Genomic DNA, 22,312 nt, shown 5'->3' on the forward strand with positions numbered 1-22,312 from the left:
TTTTGTCTTTTTGAGTTTTTATTACAAAAATATATTTGAAAACATACAAAATTTCCACTGAAAATGTTCATTTTTAAACATTTATGCAATAACTTAATATTTGCCAACATAATATGATGGCACAAATTACATACCCATATACTGAACTGTTGATGCATTGTGATGACAATTTAAAAACTGCTTGAAAACCAGTAGGCACAATTCAGTCTATCCTAGGAGCATCAACAGATCAAGGATTCCAACACATGTATTCCAACAAGCTGATTCACCAATAACTGTGCACAGGGTCATAAACAAGTTATATTACAGTCAAGGAGATTGGGAAGAGAATATACACAAGTATTTCTTCCTTAATGGCCTTTAGTGTTTTCTATTATGTCCACAGACCTATGAAACTGAGGTCATATATTATTTATTGCAATTCTTCAGATATAGGTGCTGCACCACTGGGATATAATTATGCCCAATAATCTCCAAAAGTTATTAAAATAATAAAGATCTGAAGCTCCTCAAAGTCACAATCAGCATGGGAGTGCAAACTAAAGCAGTAAATCCACATACTGAATATAGTATGGATTTCAAACAAAGACATGCTATTGTTACAAAGCAAACTACAAGGGGAAGATTATTGCAATTTTTCCCCACCAAAGGTGAAGATATTGCATTTTAACATTTTTGCAAATGTCAAATAGTGAGGTGAAATATATATGTATATATATTGCACATTTTCCTCTTTAAGATATGCTAAAAGAGCAACTAAATAGCCAAGAAGAGATTGCTAGGGGTTTTTTTTTGTGGGTTTTTTGTTTTTTTTTTGGTTTCTTGTTATTTGTGCCAAACACTTGACATTAAATACTTCTATTGAAAGTCCATTAATAATTATACCCTTGCTAACACATAATATTAGAAAGTTCTGGGAATGCAATAGACCCAAGCAAACAAACATAGGAAAAATTAAAATTTAATCAGTTTGAAATATAAGTTCCATTTCAAGACTGAAAATACAAATTGCTTTTCTGTGTCACATTGTGCCTTAGGCCTTTGCAAAATATTAGATGCTGTAAAATGTGTCACAAATGTATAGTTATTAGGCACAATTCAAAGACAATATCTTTACCTACAAAACAACAATCAGATCTTCAATAAGCTGCATATTTGAAAGCCACTTTAGACAAATATTAAACTTTTTTAGAAGTTGCATATAGGCAGTGTAAAAATACATGCTTAGATAGTGTATATTCATTTTAGAATACAGTCTAAAATATGAGCTACTTTCAAGAGATACTTTGCCAGGAGAAAAATTAAAATCAATAGCCTAAATTGGTTATTTAAGCATTTGTTATTGGTGCATGCAGAGAACAATAAGAGAGATTATAAAGTGAAACTTTTACTAAAAATTTAGGTAATCAGGCTAAAGCTGTCCAGTGATTTCACATCTTGTAAACATCTGTGATTTTACTCTGCAGTTTAGTTTGTCAAAGCAATTCTTAAAAAGCGTTTTGTCACATGACCACAAGCAATAAGAGCACTAGTGTGATAACAGTGAATGCTGCCAACAGTGCTTTGTACTACATAGTACATCCCTCTTCTCCTAGTGTAAGCTACGTATTGCAATGTTAACGTGCGTAGAGGACTCAGTATCAATGAAAAATGTTAAAAATCACTAAGCTTTCAAACTACCTTCTAATTAAGGATGTTTTCTGAAGAATAGAGACTTATTTTGTGATCCTTATATAGGTCCTGAAGAATTTAGAATTGCCATGAACTAACTTTTGCACTGCTTTTCAACACAAAAGAGTAAATGAGAATAAAAAAAGTTTTATTGGAGCAAATATACCAAAGATATATCTTTGCTGTTTAAAGCAATATTCCCTTTCTCATTAATTCTTGGAGACCGAGGAACTTAAAAGTACATTCATTGTCAAGGAAACTTTTTCTCTATATATTTAATATAATACTTGCATTCACTGTTATCATACTTCATATGTTTCATCACTGCAAATCTCACATATATGGCTGAGGTTATTTTTCTACAATAATTTATGACTGTGTATTTCTTTCTTGTCCATAAACAAAACACGGTAACAAAATTCAGTTTTAATAGTCTGACAATAGCCTGTAATTATACATGGAAGAATGCTGCACTAAGCAAATTTGTTGTTGGTATACGTACATGGGTGTGCTACAACAAATCCAGTGTACAAGCAGAGAGCTTTCTGGTTTTCTATAAAAAGTCTACGAAGCCTGAAAAGATACTTTTGAGTTTCACTATTAAAGCCTGTCAAATATGTGTCACTATACACATATTTCCCTGAATTTTGTACATATAACCAATATAAAATACTATGTTATTAGAAACACTTTCAAAGGCTGAAGAGGTTCTTTCAGAAGGCAGAGTTTGCTAAACATAAAAACTTCTACCTAAAATCACTCAAAATCTAAGTGTACATATTGATTAGTTAAAAAAAAATAACACATAGTTTATATCAAAAACACTGATTTGTGATGGAGTCACAATAATCAAAACTTCATTGATGAATTAGAAATAACAACTGGATAATGATGCCATCTTCATTATCACACTGATAGTGACCAGTAAGATTTACTCCAGATTCTCTTGGGCATATATAGTAGGATATTATTTTTTTGCCAGCCCTCTTTTTAATGGCTTCACAGAAATATACCATAATATACAGAGCGAAGACTATGCTCCTCCTCCATTTCAACCATGCTTTGAAAAATAAGCAGTGCAACTTGAATGGCTAAACTGACTACAAAATTACGTTTCACAATATAAAACAAAGACATAATTTTAAAAATGCTAATCTTTACATTGCTATTGCTTGAGTAAATCGAGTATATGTTATCACTTAAGTATTGCTAGCTACTGTAACATGCTAGAATAAAATAAATAGAAATCACAAAAGACCAATAGCAGCATATAAAACAGAGATCAGATTCTGACTTATTTTGGGAAGAAGTTTGATCTTTACAGCAGTATATAATGTAAGTTTAGGGAGAGTTCTTAATACTATTCCAAACAGTAACTGAACAACAGCTTATCTAGAAACAAGTCAACCTTTCTACAGGAAAATCTATACCAAAATTGGCATTTGACCTGGATAGGGGGGAAAATGATATTCCACAGAAATAATTTTTTAAAATGTTTTTTAAAAATATATATATCTCTGACAAAACACACTGAACTTATTGTTCAAGGGAAATCATATTTCATATATTCCTAGTAAAAGTGAATGCGTATTCTGCATACAGAAGAGCCAATTTGTGGTTGATATGACCCAGAGGTCATACTGTTGCTATGTTAAGGCTAAAAGCAGAAATGTTATACTGCATATCCATTCATTTGAAAGCCTTAGAAGTATCCTCTTAAACTCTTCCATGGCTCCTTAAATTTGAAGCTGGTTTCACAACTGTTGATGTTCTTTAGTTATCCTGAACATTCAGGGTGCATATGGTAAAGAATTATATCAAATATTTGACACTGCTTAAAACAATAAGAAAAATGTGCTGTTAAACGTTAAGACCATATTTCCCATACAGAAATAAAATCCTGCTGGTAACTGGTCACAGTGAAACCACACCATTTCTTAGAACATTATTTATACAATATTTCTAAGGAACAGCATTCCTTGGAGGCTTAGAAAGACTTCAGGAACTCAAAAAATGTCTTTAAAATATAAGAGTTGTACAGAAGAGGCATAATGTTTCTGAAGCAGATAGGTGGTCAGTAGGATTCAATTCATTGCAGTTATAGCTTGATGCTATCAGTATCCTTGGTCAAGACTTGTAAATAGACTTCATGTAGAGTATTAAGAAAATTTGCATCGTTCTGAGAGAAAAAAAAAGAATATAATCAGCCCAATGAGATAAATACTTCATAATATCACTGCTAAATAAATACATATTTGCATTGTACGGTCCAGGAAACACATTTAATGAACAAAGTGATAAATTCAGATGATCAAGGAAGAAAGAAACAAGAACAAAGCTTTTACCAGGAATGATACATAGCAATGCTGTCAAGACTAGATTTTGAGACAGCCAAATGAGCAGCACAAATTCAGCACAAACAGATTACATGTTTTGCAAATTCAACACAAATAGATTACATGTTTTGAAATCATACATTCAATCATTTTGAATTGTATCAGTGTTACACTAGTCATAAAAGTACAAGAAATGCTGATGTTTGACTAGCATTTAGACAATAGTTTGTACAAATAAACAAAATATAAATAAATGAAACTGGCATGAATTATGTAAGCACATGCAGAATATTCAATTCAATACATTTGCAGCAATAAAAGATTTGCCCATCAGAATATATTTGTTCAATATATCTTTTCTTCCCGGTCACAGAATGAACCATTTAACATTATACAAGATGTGAAATTCAATAATAAAATTAATATTGATGGCTGCGTATACTACAAAATATAGTAGAAGACATATATTATATGCCTTCTTTCTGTTATGTTTCTACTATTAAATATATTTAATAGCAATCTCTCTTGTAACATGGACTGTTAAAAGTTGGGATCTCCAGTTATTAGTCAAGTGTTAAAAAGTGATAATCCTCTCTGCCCTGAAAATTTTTATATTTATGATAAATAGCTTTTACAGAGAACATGAGTGGGGAAAGTCTATGCAAGGGGTGATAATAAGTATTCAAAACATGGTCTGATTTAATTTGGATTAGTAAATTTTCTAAGATGATAATTGAAAAAGAAATATCAGAAAAAGAACACAGTTAATTAAGATTCCTGAATCAATATTTCCTAATCTAAAGCAAATACATAATTGTTTTCAGTATCCTGCATACCTGATCAGAAGACTATTTTAGATCAAAATCAAGCTTTAGATCCAATTTTATATTATAATAAGTCATCATCCCAAATTATATCCTTGGATTAAATATATTTTGCAAAATTTAAAGAAATCTGAATTCTTTTGATCCTTCCCAAAATGAAGAATTTATACGTTATATATACCCAATAATTAAAACAATTTACTTTATAAATATTGAATACTAAGATTTTAACAAATATTTTGGACCTCAGATTACTGTTTGTATACTGATTATTGTGCATTCACACAGGCTGACTTTTTAAAGATTATCAGTATATATAGTATACTAAACCCAATAATCTTTAGATGCTTTGTAATTAAAATTCAAAGAACATTGAATTCAGTTACATCCACCCAGTGAAACCATCTATTCACCCTAGTAATTTTTTTCTGTACCCTGCTATTTTTGCTACATTGTAATTAAGCTTCAACAATAAACATTTCCTCAATTATTCATAATCATAATTAGCTCTTGGAAACAATAACCTGGCATATCCTAGGTTGACAGTTCTAAGCCAAAACAGAACATTTCTTATTTTTGCATGGACCTTGATTGTCAAAAGGAATAGGGTTTTGATGAACAAAAAAGACACACATAAGACAAGCAGTCTAAATCTCAATTAATGCAATGCAAAATATATCAAAACAATGGACAGGAATCTGAAAAAAATGACTGTACTTTTATTACAATGTAAAATTGCTGACAATTCAGCCTGTGTTCAGAAAATGTTTCTCCCTTCAAAGTCAGCAAGATTTTTGTTTTAACAGTGGTCCTGAAGAAAAAAAGAAACAGCAGGCTATGCACAAAACAAATCACTGGCAGCAAAATTGATTATATGAGCTAATATGGAATCATTTCAATGTTATTATTAAGGTACAGTATTTCAGTTAATTGTTATTTTTATATCTGTATATGTTTTCCAACAATGTAAAAAAGAACTAAAATGTACTAATATAGCACTAAACATTGGTATCTTGATTGATTACAAAGAGGAAAATACAATTTTGGATCATCTGGTTCCCTTCTGGTTAGGTTCAAGCTGTGACCGAAACAGCATGGGTTACATTTACAGATTAATTCTTGTGGGAATGGGATAGGCATAGTGCATACATCCTTGTTCTCTCCTTGATCTTTCAGTAGCTTTCCATACCATGGTATCCTTCTAGATTAACTCTGCCGCTTAAAAGTTCCAAAGGTGTCTTTTTTTCAAGAGGCAACTGGATTTTCTTGTTTTTCTTTGAAGACGTTTCGCTTCTCATCTCAGAAGCTTCTTCAGCTCTGACTGGATGGTGGAGAATGGAAGGATTTATATTACTTGCAGACAACTGGTCTACAGTTCCAAGAAGGCTCCACACCCATTTGTACTACTCAGGTGATCCTGAGGACACAGATAAACCTCCAAGTGGCCTCAATGTCTTTCTAAAAGAATGCAAATGACCAGCTGTCTGCAAGGAATATTATTATTATTATTATTATTATTATTATTATTATTATTATTATTATTATTATTATTATTATTGTATACCCATACAACGAAATTCATTTAACACCCAGACCAGGTCCAAAACACATAACATAACATAACATAACATAACATAACATAACATAACATAACATAACATAACATAACATAACATAACATAACATAACATAACATATACATATACATATACATATACACACATACTTATTATTATTATTATTATTATTATTATATTCCTTGCAGACAGCTGGTCATTTGCATTCTTTTAGAAGGACATTGAGGCCACTTGGAGGTTTATCTGTGTCCTCAGGATCACCTGAGTAGTACAAATGGGTGTGGAGCCTTCTTGGAACTGCAAGGAATATAATCCTTCCATTCCTCACCATCCAGTCAGAGTTGAAGAAGCTTTTTGGATGAGAAATGAAAATCTTCAAAGAAAAACAAGAAAGTCCAGTTGCCTCTTGAAAAAGCACCTTTGGGACAACCATGAACTGGATGACTGAGAATCTCCATAGGCAACTGGCGCTTAGTAATTGGAGCCAGCATTATTATGGTTCTCCTCCTTCCTCTAAAGTCAATTCCAGTTGGCTTTGATGGGGGGGGGGGAGTCTACCTCTTGTGTAGGGTGCGTCAGGACTTAATTTTCTCCTCACTCCTGTTTAGTATCTATTGATGCAATTGGAACAGATCAATCTGCCAAGGTAAGTTTGAATAGTTCACTAAAATAAAATCTGAGAAATATTCAAATGTCTTCATATATGCTGGTTAAATGCATATTCCATTGTTATGAAAAAAATAAAATGTTTTAGATACTTTTAGATACAAAATACAACAATTTGTTTCAAACCACTTGGTCCTGAAATCAGATAGAAAGAACAGATATTTAATACTTAAATCATTAGGGATGTCCAGTCTCAAATCTGAAAAGAAAGCACTGTTAAACTGATTGGGAAGCAGTGACCACACTGCGTTCAAATTTAATTTGTATGGAAACAAAAAATTGCCAAGAAATACAGAACATTAACATAAATAATTAAGGATATATATCGTTTTACATATAACAAAATGAGAGATATGACTGACTTGTATAAAATTCCAAAAGATAAAGATACAATACAATTAACTTTTTGCCTTGTCTCATAATCAGTGAAATCATATTCAGAACCATAAAAGATGAAGAACAGATAAAGACATATTTCAATAGTGCATATTTATTTCAGATTTTAATTCAGTGGTTCTTGCCATTATAAGAGAGTGGACGTTGTCTTACCTAAACATCCTTTCTGCGTAACAGAGGGTCCAGCAGTCATGACAGGGTTAACACAGTGTTCCGGTACTGACTGAGTCTGCAATTTGAGAAGCTCCTCCCACTTCCTCTGGCTTCTCAGATTTCTGACGAAGGAGATCTTGCAGACTGTGAAGCTGAGCTGAGAAACAACAACATTAGAAACACCCCCGCCCCCGCACGGGAGAAGAGCGTGGGAATGACTGCTGGACCCTCTGCTACCCAGAAAGGACATTCAGGTAAGACAACGTGCATTCTACTGTAGCGAGGGTCCAGCAGTCATGACAGGGACAGGCCAAAGCAGAACTCTCTATAGGGAGAGATCCACCTGGTCCGAAGAAGCAGCTTCACCTCTAAGAACCTGCTGCAACACCCGACGGCCAAAAGCCGCCTCTACTGATGCGTACACATCCAACTTATAGTGACGGATGAATGGGGAAGGTGAAGACCAAGTGGCTGCCCGGCAGATGTCCTCGAAGGATGCTTGGGTTGCCCAGGCGGCGGATGTGGCAGCGCTACGGGTAATGAGCCGTGATGCGTGCAGGTACAGGAAGGGACTGAGCCTCATAGGCTGAGGCAATAGTAGCCCGGAGCCAACGACCTACTATGGAGGAGGAAACCCTCAGACCCAGGGTGGCCGGTTGGACAGAGATAAAGAGACTCTCCGAACACCTAAAGGAGGAGGTCCTTTTAAGATAAACCCTGAGAGCCCTGCGGACGTCTAGGGTATGCCACATCCGCTCCAGGTGATGAGAGGGAGAGGGACAGAAGTTTGGAAGGACCAACTCCAGGGATTGATGGAATGTGGAGTTAACCTTAGGGATGAATGAAGGACCACCCGGTCCGTATGGAAGATACAAAGGTCAGGCTTAGTGGAAAGGGCTGCCAGCTCCGATATTCTGCGGGCTGAGGTTATTGCAATCAAAAATGACACCATGTAGGACAGATAACATAAGCCCACGACCCGCAGAGGTTCAAAGGGAGCCCGGGTGAGGGCGGAAAGCACCTTGGAAAGGTCCCATGTAGGGTACCTATGGAGAGCGGGAGGGCGTAGGTTGGTAGCCCCCCTGAGGAATTGCCTGATCAGGGGACGTCTGGAAAGGGGCAATGAAGACCCACAGGACAGAACAGTCGAAAGGTCAGATACCTGTCTCCGAAGCATGTTGGGCAACAAACCTGACATCAGATCAGTCTGCAAAAACTCCAAGACCTGTTCCACCGATGCCTCTAGTGCCACGAAGTCACGATGAGCGCACCAACGGCAGAAAGAAAGCCAAGTAGAGTTGTAGATGCGGTTGGTTGAGTCATGACGAGAAGCCTGAAGCGTGGTTATGACTCCCATTGAGAGGTTGCGTGCCAGTAGGGCTTGCCGCTCAATCTCCATGCAGTCAGCTGGAGCAAAGCCATGTCTGGGTGAAGTAATGGCCCCTGACTGAGGGCTCTCTCATCTGGAGAAAGACGCCAGGGAGGTGCCACCAAAAGAGCCACCAGGTCTGCAAACCATGGATGACGAGGCCAGTGAGGAGCGATGAGAATCACCTCGGCTTCTTCGATCAGCAACTTCCGGATGACCTTGGGAATGATCGCCAGAGGTGGAAAGGCGTAAAGAAGCCCCGAAGGCCAAGGACTCTGTAGAGCGTCGACAGCTTCTGCTCCCGGGGTTGGAAACCGCGAGAAGAACCTGCTCGTCTGATGATTCTCGCCGGATGCGAAGAGGTCGACTGCCGGAGTGCCGAAACGTAGCATGACCTTCAGGAAGATGGCTGGTAGGAGATGCCACTTGCCCTGGTCCACCGTGGCCCTGCTGAGAAGGTCCGCTCTTATGTTTGCGGCCCCGGAGATGTGGGAGGCTCTGATGGATTCCAGGTGTCTCTCCAACCAGAGACCCAGACGCTCAGACTCCTCCATCAAACGTTGTGACTGGGTTTCCCCCCAGACGGTTCACGTGAGCTTTCGCGGCCACGTTGTCTGTCCTGACTAGGACATGACAGCCCTGAACCTTGTCCTGGAAAGTTTGAAGAGCCAGGAAGATGGCCCGGAGTTCCAGCCAGTTGATGCCGTTGGAAAGGTTGGTCTGAGTCCAACGACCCTGACCAAAATGGGTTCTCAGGTGGGCACCCCAGGCGTAAAGGCTGGCATCTGTCATGAGCACTGTCAACTGGGGTTCCTTGAAGCATTGACCCTTGGCCAGAGCTGGGCCAAGGGTCCAGACCCACCAATGCAACGAAAGTAAGATCTTGGGGGGAACACGAACGAGGAGTTCCGAGGAGCTCCTCTGAGTCCGCTGGTATGGGAGTAGGAACCACTGCAGAGCCCTGCAGTGAAGGCAAGCCCACGGTACAATGCCTATGCAAGATACCATCTTCCCGAGGAGCTGAGATAGAGGCCGTATGGGAACGGGCTGTCCCGATGAGACCTGCCTGACCAGTGACCGCAAACTGGTCAGGCGGCTCCTGGGAAAGATACACCCTGCTCTGGATGGTGTCTATCACTGCCCCGAGATGTTGAATGCGAGTCGTCGGTACCAGATGGCTCTTGGCCTCGTTGACGGAGAACCCGTGGTTCCTCAGGACCTGAATGGTGGTGTTCAGGTCCTGCAGCGCTAGTCGTTCCGAGCTGGACTGGATCAGGAGATTGTCCAAATAGAACTGAATCCGGATAGGAATCACTCGAAGATGGGCCGCCAGCACTGCCATCAATTTGGTGAACACTCGAGGAGCTGAGGAAAGACCGAATGGGAGAGCCCGATACTGGTTGTGACGAGACGCATGGCAGAATCGAAGAAATTTGCGAAAGGCCAAATGAATTGGGACGTGGAGGTAGGCCTCCGTCAGGTCGATTGAAGTAAGAACGTCCACCACCCTGACGGATTCCAGGATGGTTTGGAAGGACTGCATCTTGAACCGTCGATAAATGACTCGATGGTTCAACGACTTCAAGTCTAGAATTGCTCTCCAGCCCCCCAAGGATTTCTGTACGAGGAACAGGCGAGAGTAGAAGCCGTGTCCGATTTGATTCTGAGGAACCAGTTCTATGGCCTGAATTTGTAAGAGGTGGTCTATTGCAGATTCCAAAAGGAGTCTCTGCGACCGATCCCTGGAAAGAGGGCATTGGAGAAATTTTGACCGGGGGGGGGGGGAGGAGAGAAACTCCAGAGAGAGCCCTTGGGAGACTGTCTCCCTGACCCAGGCATCCGAGGTCGACGCCTCCCACTGGCTGGCAAAGAGTGCCAGGCGGCCCCCTATGGGAGGGTTGAACGAGCCGTCAGCGATATCTACGGAAGGGGCAGCCTTGCACTCCCCGAAAGGACTTGCGGCCCTGGCCTCTAAAATCAGGGCCGGATTGCCTGTCCTGGAACCTATCCTGTCTAGGGGAGGGAAATCTCTGAGATCTAGACAAGGAGAAACCAGAAGATGATCCTCGAAAGGAACGAAAGGAGGAAGAAGAGGGACGGGATTCCACTCTCCGGGACAAATTGGGAAGCACCTTCCGTTTATCTTTGGACTCGATAAGCAAGGCTCAAGAGGAGGACCAAATAGTAAATCCCCTGAGTAAGGAGAAGATGCCAAATGCCACTTATTCTTGGCATCCGCTTGCCACTGGCGTAGCCAGAGCAGATGGCGCGAGGTGACATTAGAGCCGATGGATTTGGCGGCAAACCTGGAGGCGTTAAGGGTAGCATCCGCTGAATACTCCAGGGCCACTAGAATTTTGTTGACATCCTGGTGAGCCCTGGTATCAGTAACTGGTAAACGATCCTGCAACTGCCTAACCCACATAAGGGTAGCCCTGTTAAAGAAAGAAACAGCTGAAGAAGCCTTAATGGCCCAAGCCGCTGCCTGGTGAGCTTTTGTTAGGGAGTGTTCCAGACGTTTGTCCTCAGGGCGAAGACCCTTTTCAGGGGGGCCCGTGAGGACTGAAGAAGTCGACAAAGCAACAATAGGGGGATCCACTGCAGGAACCTGCAAAATGGAAGAAATGCTAGAATCAAGGTTATAGAGACGTCTGTCTACTGTGTTCGGATTGGGACCAGATACAGGAAGTGATCATTGTCGGGTAATAACATCCCTGAACATCTTGGGGCCTGGGATTTCCTCAGCCTCAAAGGTAGGTTCCTCAAACAAAGAGGAAGAAGGACCCTCCCCTGTTTTTGAATAGCAAGACTTTTGCTGAGGGAGACCTAGGTCTGTGGTGAGTTTGGCCTTATGAAGGAGTGATCTGAACACCTGAGCTTTAAACAAGACAATGAAAGAAGGCTGGTCAGGGGTAAGGTCTTCATCATCAGATAAACCAGGTTCACCCAGATCCTCTCCTGCTTCAGACCCCTGACTGGCAGAGGGTCTAGTATAAATCTGGTCTTGCGCCTGAACTAGTTCAGCAGACCCCTGAGATTGAAGGGTCCCTTGTGACCTGGCCTGGTCTGAAACTCATGAACCAGTTCTATGCTGCATTTCTCAGCAATGCCTCGCTGAACTGCTGCTTGGATAAGAGATGCTAAATCAGCGGGACAGCTTGGAAGATGCTCCCCTGCAGACAAATGAGCCTTCTCCTGGCTGACCTGATCCTCCTGAGGAGATTGAGGATCCTTCTGTGCCAGTGGAGGAACTGGTGCTTGGGAAGACATCTGAGGAGAAGGCAACACCTGGACTACAGGAAATATATGGGGAGGTGGAAGAGAAGTCTGAAGGGCCCCAAATAAATGAGCATTGGCTTCAGCCTGGGAAGGCAGAGTTGGCTCCCCATCCGGAGATCAGGCTGCAGGCACTGATTGGCTTGGTGCTGTAGCAGGACCAGCAGTGGGAGTAGTAATGTGTGAGGACTGGGGAAATTCCATTCTCGTGGCCACCCTTACTGCTTTCTCAATTGCCCTTTCAAGGGACTTATGCCTCTGAGCCTCAGCCTTTTCGCTGGCTTTGGAAGCCTTCTGGGTAGCAGAGGGCTTGGAGGAAGAAGCCTTTCCCCTCTTTGAAGGTCCTGGTTCAGAAGGACCAGAAGGCTCAGATGGTGCCTGGTTAGCAGCTGCCCTTTTGGAAGGGCGAGTAGAAGGTCTGGAAGACATCTGATAAGGCTGCTGAGGCCAAAAAACACTTTAGAAAAGCTCAAAATGGCCGCCGGCACAAAGGAGTTAAAAAACAAAATGGCGGCCGGCACGAGGGAGCAAACAAAATGCTGGCCACAATAAAAGGATCGAGGGTGCTGCCTTTAGAAAGCCTCCCCAACTCCAAAAAGGGCCAACGAGCTCCGCCCCAGCACGATCCCAAATAAACAGGGGCACAACGATCGGACCCAGACCTGGAGCTGTGGTCCGTACTGCTGGGGCGCTCTAGCGGCTCCACGGTGGTGAGGAAATAGAAAAAACACAGCTACCGCTTCTGGACGTGTGGGGAAGACCCCCAGTGATGTCAATCCAAGGTCTGCCAGCCAGCAGACCCACCACTGCAATAGCGGTCTTCAGCGGGCTCTGACCAAAGCCTTTCTCGCTGGGATAGGAGGATCTCTACCAGCCGGGAGATCCACCCCAAACTGCTGAAAGCAGTCCTCAGCGGTCTCAGGTGTGAGCCCTTCATGCTGGAATAAGCAGGGCTCAACCAGATCCCTGGGAGCCTTGCAATCCCTTCAAGGAGGATTAGAAACCCAAAGAAAGGAAAAATAATCAAATTCACTGTAAAACAGTCAAATTTGGGCAGGTCAGCCAAAACAGTCCTATTCAGAATGACTGAGCCTGAAATCTGGGAAGCCAGAGGAAGTGGGAGGAGCTTCTCAAATTGCAGACTCAGTCAGTACCAGAATGCTGTGTTAATCCTGTCATGACTGCTGGACCCTCGCTATAGTAGAATAAGATATATTTATCAGAACTAGCTACCAGGCATGAAAAGAACATATTATTTCTATAATTGTAGGCACTGTGCATTTTATTATTTACTAGAGAACAGAAACTAGAGTGGTTAACTATTATGGGCAAAAATGCTGCCTAGGTCTGATCTAGCAAGAATCATATATAGTTGTACCAGCAGTTTTAGTAAAAGCAGTTCTCAAGTTATCACCATAATGGAATCTGCCCATCATGGTCACAATTCATGTAAAGCAGGCTGGTCATGTTATTGACCTGATCTTGTGATCCATTATGCAGTGGTCATTAAGCAAATCCATGGTTATTAAGCTGGTTTTGCTGAAAATTGATAGTAAATGATAGCTTTTGGCAAAACCATTTTAAAATGTGGTCACATGAACTGTACGATTATGAAAATGGCCATAATAGCAATCTTCCAATATATGAGGGGCAGTGGAAGCTTATCAAAAAGTGATACAACCTGGAATTAAGGAGAAACTTCGTGTTGGTGAGAACAATTAATTAGTGGAAAGGCTTGCCTCCAGAAGTTGTGGGTATTCCATCAATGGAGGCTTTTAAAAAGAGAACGGACAGCCATTTGTCCAGAATGACATAGGGTCTCCTGCTTGAGAAGGGAGTTGGATTAGAAGATCTCCAAGGTCCCTTCCAACTCTATTATTTTGATAAATGTGGCCCAGTTGCCGAGTGTCTGAAGTGTGGTCGTGTGACCATGGGGAGGGTGTTACTGTCAAAATATGGGTTACTTTGAATCTGGGTCATAAGTACCTTCCAGGTAGGTCTGTTGGAACTTGAAATGGTTGCTAAGTATTGGGATGTAGGTCAAGGATTACCTGTACTGAAAATAATCTTATTCATTTTTCAGTTGAAGTTTATATTTTAAAATAATTTGCACATGGTGCATTAATATTGCAATATTGCTGCAATATTAATATTAAGAAACCATTAGCATTATGCTTAAGCCACCCAGAGTCACTCTGAAAATAAATTTAATAATAAAAAATATGGCTGCTTCCAAAAGCAAGTGATTTTCCCTGCTCTATGGACTTCCAATAATCAACATCTCTGGGAGTCAAGGGGAACCAGCTCCTTCTACTTCTATTTATGGGAGCAGCTCCATCAACAATGGGTTCTACGTAATGCTTGTTATCTTAAGATAGTAATTGTACCTTTATTAGATGTATCAAAGTTTGCTGAAGTTGAGATCTACTGAGTACCGCTGGAGGTAATGTCTGAAGATCTGTACCAAGTGTAACAGGAGAAGGTGAGCCAACTTTATTTTCCATTTCAGAGGATTTCATAGTGGACTGTTGAAACACACTAGGTGAAAGGAGGACAGAAGGTGCAATTGTGGTTGCAGTAGTAGCAAACTGTGTAGAAGCAACCTAAAAAAAGCGATTTTGAGAATCCTTATTTATTGTTTCAAAGAACATTGTATAAATCCAGTTCCCATAATGTTAAGTCCATTACTTCCTTTATTATCAGAACAGAAAGAGGTTGCAGAGATTCCCAATTAAAATGAAAGGTATCAAGTGAAAGTACATAACAAAAATTAAATATATCAAGGTTAAAAGAACCTCTTTGAGGACATAATTAAATGACTTGAAATTATGCAAAGTTTATTCTTAGATATTGATGCTTTAGTTGAAAGACTATTATGTTGCCGTTTATAATATGGATGTATTATATTTTCTTGCATTTATTAAAAAATAGATTCAATCTTACAAATAAAAGATACTAACTAGTATATGCTCAGACAACAATAGAAAGCATTAAGGAAGAAAAATATATGAATATAGCTAGCTGCAATAATTTTATGAGATGCACACAAAGAGCATTTTTTGATTCTAGCAAGATATGAAACTCTCAAGGAAAAGTATATTAATATTACAACAGAATATATTAAAGTTGTAACAATATTTGTTATACATCTGATGGAATAAGATATTCTTTAGAACAGCAAAACACAAGCTGACAAATAAGTTTGTTTTGTATATTCAGCTTCAACTGATTAGTTAATTAAGAGAGGTTGAAGAGGGAAGTTTTTCCATGAAGGCAATGTTACAATGCCTGGTTTTTAATATGTACCTGGTTTGCTTTTGACAACACTTTAGGATTTGGAAACGTTTCAGGCTCCTTATTTTGCTGTGTAACCTACAAATTTAAAATGAAAATAAAATATTTTATGTACAATTTCTTTCTTGCAAAGTCATCAACCCTGATTTTGTTGTATTACCAATAACATTATACCTACATGCATATGTTAACGATATGTAGCGCTGTATCTCAAAACAGCATATTAATTAATTGAACTTATGGCTGATACAGAAGATCAAGAGAAGGGCATCCCTCATTCAAAATGAAGAAATTATGGCATTTCCAGACTCAAGAAAGACCATGGCATAATGACACGGGAGCCATTTTCAATAATGACTTACAAATGACTTCACAAGAAGTTTATTCACCTAAAAATAACCTACCTGATAGGGATGAATGACTTTACAAGTCAAAGCCTGTTGCTTGATGTGGGATTCCTTGAAACAATCTGGTGTTGCCAGTTGACTAATAGCAGAAGCAGCATTTGGTGCTACTGGGGTTTTAATAAGAGATTGCTGCATTTGGTCATGCTGTGGTGTCAACCTGAGTTTTTGAAGAAGATCTACACTGGGAAGTGATGTGTTTGAAGCATCTCCTGTATTTGGCAAAGTCATTGATCCTAGGAATTGGTTTTGACCAGAACTTACATTTTGTGTACCGTGGTTCATATCGCACAATGTCTGATTCACAAGTGAAGGTATTTGCTTGGTAGTCTGCTGCATGACTTGCGTTACATTATTGTTTGCATTGATATTCTGCAGCACTGGACCACAAGGTGCTTCTGTTGCCAAAGTCGAATTAAGGATAGGACTTAAATGCACATTATAGTTTGAAACTTTATTTACTTCAGGTTGCAAAACTGAAGGTGATGAAGTTAGTACAGATGGTACACATTCCTGTGGTAATAAAGTCAAAGAGTTATTTTTGAGGCTTGGAGCGTCCAGTTTCCCCAGAGGCTGATGGATCACTGTTGATTGTTCAAATGAAAAGGGTAAAAGCAAATTGTGTTCTCTGCATGAGGTATCAGTTTTCTCTATCCTCTCTGGATTGGACATGGGAGCTGTGGAGTTTTCCTTTGGTAATGAAGTTCCAAATAATTCTTCCACTGTTAGATGTTTAGGGATGGACTGACATGACTAGGAAAAAAAGTGTAAAAGTTTAGCTTAATATAGAATGAACACACTTGTTTCCTTGCATACAAATGAATGCCAAAGTGCTACTTTAAAAAAAAAAGATTGCTACAAAGCCATCTAGCGCAACAAAAATTTTGCTGTATTCAAATGAAGCACATTTCCCCAATATCAACAATAATCAACAATTCTTGTATCCTAGTCTTGTCTCTCGTTCAATCTATCTCACACATAAATATATACACATATACTATAACCACAAATATATAAATTTAAGGGAAACAATCATAAAATGTATAGTAACGAGGAAATCTATTTGTCAAAAACTCATCACTACAAAAAGAATGCAATATACTTTATAAAGGCAATCCTCGACTTATGTCCACTTGTTCAATGACTGAAGTTACAATCACTGCAGCATGCCCAGTCACATGAACACAATTCAAGCTATTTACAAACACAGAAATGCTTCAACTCGCCCCTACCTGCCTATCTCTCCACCCCCTCCAATCTATGCCCTTTTGGCTTTCCTGCACAGCAGCATTTAGCAATAGCAATAGCACTTAAGACTTAGACTTATATACCACTTCATAGTGCTTTATAGCCCTCTCTAAGCGGTTTACAGAGTAAGCATATTGCCCCCAACAATTTGGGTCCTCATTTTACCGACCTCGGAAGGATGGAAGGCTGAATCAACCATGAGCCTGGTGAGATTCAATCTCCCAAACTGCTGGCAGCCGGTGATCAGCAGAAGTAGCCTGCAGTACTGCATTCTAACCACTGCTCCATGTAGCTCAGCACTTGATAGCAGCAGCACTGGGGCTGGGGCGGAAGGAGTCTCAGCCAGCTACTATCACCCCAGGTCTCAACTTCAGACCCAGTGCTACCGCTGCCACTACTGAAAAATGCTGCATCAAGCCCTATACTGCAACCAGCTACCCCAGCATCACTGCAGAAACCCCCAGTTGCCCCCAATGCCCGCACTCCACAGGCTTTGCCACGCATGGCTGACCTTCTCCATTTTCCTCCTATTGCTGCCAAAGCATATTCAGTCTGACCCGCTGCTTGCGCAGGCTGGGTTCCAAACAGACCCCTGATATAGAATGATTTAGAATGAAGACAAAGAAATAAGGTAGTCCTTATGACCAGTATTGAGCCCAAAATTTCTATTGCTAATTATTAAGTGAATTTTGCCCCATTTTATGTTGTTATTAAGAGAATCTCTGCAGTTGTTAAAGTTAGCACTACAGTTAAATGAATCTGCCTTCGCCATTCACTTTGCTTGTAAGGAGGTTGCAAAAGGGGATCACATGACCCTATGAAACTGCAACTGCCATAAATATGAGTCAGTGGCTAAGTGTCCAAATTTTGATCACATGACCACGGGGATGCTGCAATGGTTGCAAGTGTGAAAAACAGTCATATGTCACTTTTTTTAATGCCGTTGTAGCTTTGTACAGTCACTAAATGAACTGTTGTAATTCGAGGACTACCGTACTTCCATTTAAAATAGCACTTTATAAGGATAAAAAGGCAGGTTCTGATTTTCTCATACATGATCTTGGACTTGTAACACTGGTGTTTCGTATTCAGATGCCTCTGTATTTTCAGTCTTTGTAAGATTTCCTCTTTCTTGTGTCCCTGAAATTAAGTCACTTTTCTGATTCTAAAAGAATAAAAAAGGAAGAAATATTATTTTTAAATTGCAGTTTGGACTAAATGAAATAATTACAATTTAAGTAATACCTTTAGGAGATCTCAGCAAGCTTTCTCCCTTGGATTGTGATCATGTGACCGTGGGGACACTGCAATGGTCATTAAGTGTGAGAACCATTTGTAACTCACTTTTTTTTAGCACTGTTGTAATTTCAAATGATTGCTGAACAAATAGTCGTAAGTTGAGGACTATCTGTATACAGACACAATTTCAAGACTCATCCATTTTTCCCTTCTTACCTCTTTTTTAATAACAATCTTGTCTGATGACTAACGGTCCTGCCATTGTGGATTCTGGATGTTATTTAGCCAATTGTTAACTGTTGTTAGAGGCCCATCACTCTGACAGAATTCACACATCACATGGTTTGTTTAATCATGCTATGATGAATAAATCTGCTATCTGGCTTCACATAACATGCTCATACAAAATATGAATTATGTTGTTATATTATGATGATGTGTCAAATCACTGTGTTTCCTAAGTGTTTAATGAAAGCTTTTATGCGAATATTCAAAAAATAAAAGTAAATAAAAAAATAATTCCAACCACAGGACAGTGTGCAGTGAAAAGGCTTAGGGAAATGTAAAAGTAGAAAGCTTTTTATTATTGTGATGATTACAAAAGGATTTAAATCCGTTACTGAATATGCATTTCACCATAAACAACATAATATAGAGATCTGTAAATAAAACAAAACTTTCAGAGCATGAAATACTAATAGCAATTAGTAGGGACCAGGAACTTGCAATTGAGACCAGGACTGCCACTTGCTAGGGATGTGGTCAGAAAGCATGACATCACAGGACAGGACACACACGGGATAACCCAGGCAGTTCTACTTGTCATCATAACCCAAGATGCATTGGCTCATTAAGTGGGAAGCTGAGGATATTCAAGATAAGGAGTGCAGGGATTCTACAGGTGAATAGGTAAAGCCCTGGGAGGACTGGCGCAGGCCCCACCCAAGTCAGGGGAAGAGATGCCCAGTGCGGTGTGAACTCAGAAAGGCCGGGGTATGATGCCTGGGGTACATGTGTGCAAATGCAGGGAGACTGTTGAAAGAGGGCATGGGGTTGTGCGTGGCATGTGTGCAATTACAGGGGGGCTTTGGGAAGAAGGCATGGAGTGTGTGCCTGTGTGTGCACAGGGAGAATGAAAGAAGGCATTGGTGTGAGGGGGGGATTAGAGGGAAATTGTAGATGTGCGCAACCTTCTTTGCCAACTTTTCATTGATGTTACTTAGAAGAAGCTAGCACGGAAGGTCACAAATTGGTGTCCACGTTGTTTCAAGTCACTGCAATTGGTCGTAAGTGCAAGCTGGATGCCATGCAACCAAATTTTGCTCACATGACTGCGAGGATAGCGCTGAAACTTTGAATACTGATTGTAAGTAGTTCAGTAGCATTGCAACTTCAAAGTTACTGAATGAATGGTCATAATTTGAGGACCCTTTCAAGCATATTTGTGGGTAGTTATTTTGCTTTTAAATACATAAAATCCTAAAATCAGAATCTGGTCTTAAAATTATAACATGCACAATTTTCTTACCCGTTCATATTCAACCTTTGCTTTACTAAGCAACTCTAGAATATCTGTGCAACCATTAACTCGACTGACATGTTTTCTATCCTGAAATTGTTGCTGCGATCTCTGAGTTTCTTCCTGTACCACCCTATCACAAAAGAGAAGAAAAGACTACTTATATTTAGAATATATTTTAATAACATATACCCCTCTTGGAAAAGCATGATCTTAATGAATGGCAGAGCACACATAACATGCAAATAACAACCAACAAGATTAAAATGTAATAGGCAACATAGATTAATCAGTATAAAGTGTACAGTATTTATTCCTTTTTACATTGAACTTTAATATGCCCATTTTATTTTAATAAAATGATTTACAAATTGAAATAAGCAACCATTTGCTCTGACTATGGTTTGCTGAATAAGCTAATAGTGCTTTAATTCATAATACTGGGCCATAAACCAGTGAACAACAGGTAACTGCTTGTTTCATACATTGCACTAAAAACCTCATGAATGTTTTCTTCACAATTTCTTTATTGAGCACTTTCAAATAATTTGTGTTTACTACCTCCATTACAACTTAGCTGAATATATTATTAACTATTTTAAATATCTATAAACCACTGTGACAATACATTTGCCCAGAAATATAAACAATGTTTTAGAATAAAATAAAACAAAATACAATGTTTAATCTTCAGTTTTTTCATTGATTCAGAACATTTCTACTAATTTAAAATAAATTGGCTCAAACAACTTGAAATTAAGAAAAAACAGGTGTTAGGATATTCAACTAGGATTGAGGAGACCCAGATTTAAAGCTACCCTCAATGATGGCTGATAATTTGGACTAAATAGTCTCTCTCAATTCAACCCATTTCATAAAGATGTTGCTATGAGGATAAAATGAAGTGAGATTCCCAGGTAAACTGAAATGGGGGAAAGACAGGATATAGATCAAACTAGTATGACATACTAACAGTAATGGAGCAGGTATCTATTTTTCAAAGAAAAAATGGTACAGATTATAGTCTTAAAAATTAAGCCAGGTAAGGATGCTATGAATCATTTTGGGTGCATTTGGAATGATAAGAATATGTAATAATATTAAAATAATATTGAACAACAAAAAATTTAATAATATTTTGCATTCTCACAAAATGACTGCCATGGCATAGAACTAGCTTAATACTGTTATGATGAGAATATTTTCTATAATCTCAATGGTTAACTCTTTTACAGTATATCAATATATCTTTGCCTTTTTTGGAGAGCGGGCAAAGCAAATAAAGTACAAGGCTGCATTTTCTAAGGATGTATGTGAGCTTCTGTGTACTTAAGAGAAATTATTTAAATAAAAATAACACTAAATGTAGGAATACTATGTTTGTAAAACCTACATTGGCTATCTCTAGTCTAAAACAAAATCTGAATACATCCATCTTCTGAAACATAAACCTACATTAGCTAAAATGTGGATTATTTAACATATTTTACAATATAATAATAAATAAATAAATAATTTTATTTCTATACCGCCCTTCTCCCGAAGGACTCAGGGCGGTGTACAGCCAATTTAAAAACACAACACACAACAATAATTAAAAATTAAAATAATTACATAGATTTGGCCGATTTAAAACCCCAAACATTTAAAATACCCCAATTAAAATTATTAAGTTGATAGCCCTGCCTGGCGGAACAACGGGGTCTTCAGTGCGCAACGAAACACTCGGAGGTCGGAGATCTTGCGTATTTCCGGGGGCAGTTCATTCCACAGGGCTGGGGCTCCCACAGAAAAGGCCCTCCCCCTGGGTGTCGCCAGCCGACATAACTTGGCTGATGGCACCCTGAGGAGACCCTCTCTGTGGGAGCGGACTGGTCGGTGGGAGGCTATTGGTGGCAGAAGACGGTCTCGAAGGTACCCGGGTCCTATGCCATGGAGCGCTTTAAAGGTGGTAACCAACACCTTGAATCGCACCCGGAAGACCACTGGGAGCCAGTGCAGCTCGCGCAGGAGGGGTGTCACGCGGGCACAACGAGTTGCGCCCATAACCACCCGCGCGGCCGCATTCTGGACCAGTTGGAGCCTCCGAGTGCTCTTCAAGGGGAGCCCCATGTAGAGAGCATTACAATAGTCCAGCTGGGAGGTGACAAGGGCATGAGTGACCGTGCGCAAGGCGTCCCGGTCCAGAAAGGGCTGCAACTGGCGGATCAGGCGAACCTGATAAAAGGACCCCCTGGCCACGGCCGTCATATGCTCTTCTAAAGACAGCCGTGCGTCCAGGAGGACACCCAGATTGCGAGCCCTCTCTGTGGGGGGCAAAGATTCACCCCCAATAGTCAG

General features: G+C 39.8%; 1 protein-coding gene across 1 annotated transcript in view; it reads right to left on the reverse strand.

Moving 5' to 3' along the window:
* The window catches only part of DCP1A (decapping mRNA 1A), a 39,707-nt gene continuing 17,395 nt past the window's right edge, over positions 1–22,312 (reverse strand). The window contains exons 5-10 of the mRNA XM_034437241.3: positions 19,982–20,105; positions 18,269–18,379; positions 15,967–16,719; positions 15,575–15,640; positions 14,656–14,871; positions 1–3,850 (exon numbers count right to left, since the gene is read on the reverse strand). Of these exons, the coding sequence (XP_034293132.2) occupies positions 3,770–3,850; positions 14,656–14,871; positions 15,575–15,640; positions 15,967–16,719; positions 18,269–18,379; positions 19,982–20,105 (1,351 nt within the window). The 3' untranslated portion in view covers positions 1–3,769. The remainder of the gene's footprint in view (positions 3,851–14,655; positions 14,872–15,574; positions 15,641–15,966; positions 16,720–18,268; positions 18,380–19,981; positions 20,106–22,312) is intronic.

Source organism: Pantherophis guttatus, chromosome 2 (assembly GCF_059756535.1).
Source record: "Pantherophis guttatus breed Tessera chromosome 2, ASM5975653v1, whole genome shotgun sequence".
Classification (NCBI taxonomy): Eukaryota; Metazoa; Chordata; class Lepidosauria; order Squamata; family Colubridae; genus Pantherophis; species Pantherophis guttatus.